This window comes from Apteryx rowi, unplaced genomic scaffold (assembly GCF_003343035.1).
Source record: "Apteryx rowi isolate R43461 unplaced genomic scaffold, aptRow1 scaffold_26, whole genome shotgun sequence".
In the NCBI taxonomy this organism is placed as follows: Eukaryota; Metazoa; Chordata; class Aves; order Apterygiformes; family Apterygidae; genus Apteryx; species Apteryx rowi.
In genome coordinates, this window is record NW_020448974.1 from 69,451 (window position 1) to 72,936 (window position 3,486).

General features: G+C 68.0%; 1 protein-coding gene across 1 annotated transcript in view; it reads left to right on the forward strand.

Annotated features, from left to right (window-relative positions):
* The window catches only part of CCDC137 (coiled-coil domain containing 137), a 4,443-nt gene extending 1,823 nt beyond the window's left edge, over positions 1-2,620 (forward strand). The window contains exons 2-7 of the mRNA XM_026067646.1: positions 6-54; positions 511-641; positions 967-1,177; positions 1,517-1,599; positions 1,741-1,820; positions 2,065-2,620. Of these exons, the coding sequence (XP_025923431.1) occupies positions 6-54; positions 511-641; positions 967-1,177; positions 1,517-1,599; positions 1,741-1,820; positions 2,065-2,280 (770 nt within the window). The 3' untranslated portion in view covers positions 2,281-2,620. The remainder of the gene's footprint in view (positions 1-5; positions 55-510; positions 642-966; positions 1,178-1,516; positions 1,600-1,740; positions 1,821-2,064) is intronic.
* The last annotated feature ends 866 nt before the right edge of the window (positions 2,621-3,486 follow it).

Here is a 3,486-nt window from a genome sequence, read left to right on the forward strand (position 1 = left end):
GGGAGCGGGAGCGGGAGCGGGGGGGGGCCCGGCCGCCGCCCCGCGCCGCGGCAGGTCAGTGCCCGGGGGCGGTCGGGGATCCTCTCGGGTAGAGGCCTGGGCCCGCACGGGCTCTCGGGGCCCCCCTCGGGCCGGCTGGGGCCCCCCCGGGAGGCTCCGGGGCCCCGCAGTGCCCGGTCCCACCGTGCCCCGGTCCCGGTGTCCCCGTGTCCCACCGTGTCCAGGTCCCACCGTGCCTGCTTCCACCGTGCCTCAGTCCCGGTGTCTCACTGTGCCCGGTCCCACCATGCTCTGGTCCCGGTGCCCCCGTGTCCCACCGTGCYCTGGTCCCGGTGCTCCCGTGTCCTGCCATGCCCAGGTCCCGGTATCCTGCCATTCCCGGTTCCCGTGTCCCGTCACACCCGCGTGTCGCTGCCCCGGTGTCCCATCGTGCTCGGGTCCGGCGTCCCGGCAAGTCCCCGCGTCCCGGTGGCTCAGCGCAGGCCTCATGCCGTGTTCGTTCTCTCCCAGGAAGGAGAAGAAGGTGGCCAACATGAAGCCCAAGTGTCCCGACGAGCAGGAGATCCCTTTCCGCCTGCGGGAGCTCATGAGGAGCCGCGAGGCCATGAGGCGCCCCGGTGTCAGGAAGAGGCAGGCGGCAGGTAGGGCCCCGGGCTGCCTGGGCAGGGGTGTGTGGCCAGGGCTGCCAAGCGCCTGCCAGCTCCGCGGAGCAGCTGGAGCCGGGGGGATCCTGGCAACGGAGCATCCTGCTTCCCCGGGATGATGCCTGGGAGCTTGGCTGCCTTCCTGTGGCGACGTCCCGCTGGTCTGCGGGGAGGCATGGCTGGGCCCGGCAGCTGGGAAAGGCCTTTGCTGCTTAGGAACCGCAAGAGTTGCTGGGGGTGGTCGCTCCTGTCGCTGTCGGCGGGAGGGAAGGAACCTCCGGATCATTGTTGCTGCAATAATTTCACTGCCCGTCTATCCCAGAGAAGAAGCAGCCGCCCAAGTCAAAAGGGACCGAGGCCCAGGGAGACATCCCTGTGCCGAAGTTCAAGAGGGGGAAGGGGGAGTCCGAGCGCTCCTACGTCTGCCGCATGGAGCAGGAGGTGCAGCGTGTCCTGTTCCTCACCAAGAACCAGCTGCAGCGAGAGCCTGAGAAGGAGGAGGTGGCCCAGGAGAAATCCAAGAGAAAGAAAGAGTAAGACCAAGGCCGCTGAGGCTGCGGGATGCCAGGGCTGGGCTGAGTCAGCCCAGGGCTGCGCCCCAGCAGGTTCTGGGTGCATGACGGTGCTTTGCCTGTGCTGCAGCACCGGTTCAGTGCCTGGCTCGTCTCTGCCAGTGGCTTGTGGTGCAAGTGGGGGCTTGTCTCCAGAGGGCCAGGTCTCTGAAACCAGAGTCACAGCCCCCCCATCACCCTCCTGCTGCTGCAGGGCTGGAGGGGGGCAGCTGTGGGGCCCCAGCTCTTGAGGGTATTCTATGGGGTAGAAACTCACTTTGCTGTCCGGTYACAAGCCCTGGACGTAATGCAACCCTTCAGGTTTCAGAATAAGAAACTGGATAAAGCACGGAAGAAGAAAGAGGAGAAGAAGGCAGCCTTGCTGGAGAAGAGCTTGTTCCAAGGTGGGTCTGGCACAGGAGGGCTGCCTGGAGCAGCCCTYGGCTCCAGCAGTTTTCGGAGAGATGATGCTGAGGACGGGCAGAGCTGGAGCTGTGTGTCTCTGGGGAGCTCCTGCCTGATGCTGGGGTCTGCTTCTCTCTTAGACACAGTGGAGTTCGGCGATGTTGTTACGCAGCCGCCCACCATCACCTCGAGGCCCAGGAGAGGGGGTCCCACGGAGCAGGTGAGCTGCTGCGGGCAACCGTTCCATTGCCCCGGCTCCCTTCCAACAGGACCTGCAGGTCTGGGCTGGACCCAGCTATTCTCACCTGACTTGGACTAGAAATTGGGCTTGGAAGGRCACCTGGCCATGGTGACCTCAACCTCCTGGTGACAGATCTTCGTAGCTCTCCAGGTTGTCCTGGTCCCCAGCCCTGTCCTGGCTTCTTTCCTCAGCCTTCCTGACCTGTTCCCATCTCTGCCCGTAGGCTGGCCGGAAGCGGCTCCTGCTGACGTCTCGCCTGGGCCAGAGCCAGGCGTCCCCGGYCTCCCCAGCACCACCGGTGTCCCTTGCTCGCCAGCGCATCGTGCAGGAGGAGAGAGCGCGGGTCATCCAGGCTTACAGGGACATCCAGAGACGCAAGCAGCAGCAGCGGGAGGCAGCGCRGSYGAGCGCCCAGGCCRGCCGACGGGCTCCGTGCTAGGCCCGGCCTGGCCCTGGCGCCCTCGTCCGTGGGGATGCRCGCGGGAGGAGTCGAGCCTGCCTCGTCCAAGTCAGAGCCACAGCCACTCAAAGAGGTCCTCGCTGTGCAGGGCAGCGCCTGGGTCACGGAGGGAGGCCCACGTGCCCGCGAGCCGTGCGTGCGGCATCCCAGAACTCAAGGGAGACAGTTGTCCTGACCCTGCTCCGCTGCTGCCGTCGCAGAGCCTGGGGCTCCCCAGGCCCCCGCACCCTTCCCGGTACCTCAGCTCGGGGCACCCTGTGGCCTCTGCCGGAGCTGGGGACCTCTGCGGTGCCACGGACCTGCTTGGAGTAAAAGGGCAGTTGACTGCTGACAGCGTGCGAGCGTGTCTGTGCCTCCGGCCTCGCTGCTGCCTGCAGGACACTGTGCTTTCCAAGTGGCAGCCGGGCAGGGACACCGCTGTGCCCCACGTGCGTGCGGCTGTGCCGCGTGGCTTGCCGGCAGATGGCAGTCCCGGCTCACTGGCACAACGTCACTGTCGCTTGCTGGGGGCTGGCCCTGGCAGAGCTGGCACCGGACGTGCTCTGATCGGTGGCAGGACCCTCTGCTGTGCGTGGGGGACCGAGGCCACGGCAGGACAGCTGGCTTGTCCCTTTGCACTGGGCAGGGACATTCCTCGCTTTCCCCGGGGCTTGTCCTGCCTCCGCACCTGCGTCCCCACAGAGCTGTTATTGGCCTCGGGGGAGATCCCAGTGCCCGGCCCTGACCCCTTCCAGCTCCCGCCCGGGCACCAGGCAGAGGGGACCRAGCCGAGGCTGGAGAAAGCGGAGCGTCCCCGTGGGCCAGGGCCGGACCCACCCGTGTGCTGTCACTTACCTTTCTCCATCGTCGCTGGGCCGAGCCCCGYGGTCCCCAGCTCACCTCAGCCGTACTCGCCCCCCCGCAGGCCACCCATCCCGGGGCCAGGGTGGCCACGGTGCCCCCAGCCCAGGGCCACGCGCGCCCTCCCCGCTGGCAGGGCTGCTGCCGCGGTGCCCACCTCTGCACCCAAACGGCTCCGAACCCGAGCGTGCCGGCACAGCCGTGGCAAACAAGGCCTGGCTCGTTAGGCGCCGGGGCTGTGCCGCCCTGGGGGGGGCTGAGCCTCCCCCCCCCCCGCCCCAGCCACGCTGTGCTGCCCCATTGCCCGCCATCTCCCGGCCGGCTGGGGCTGGGGCCGGGGGCCGC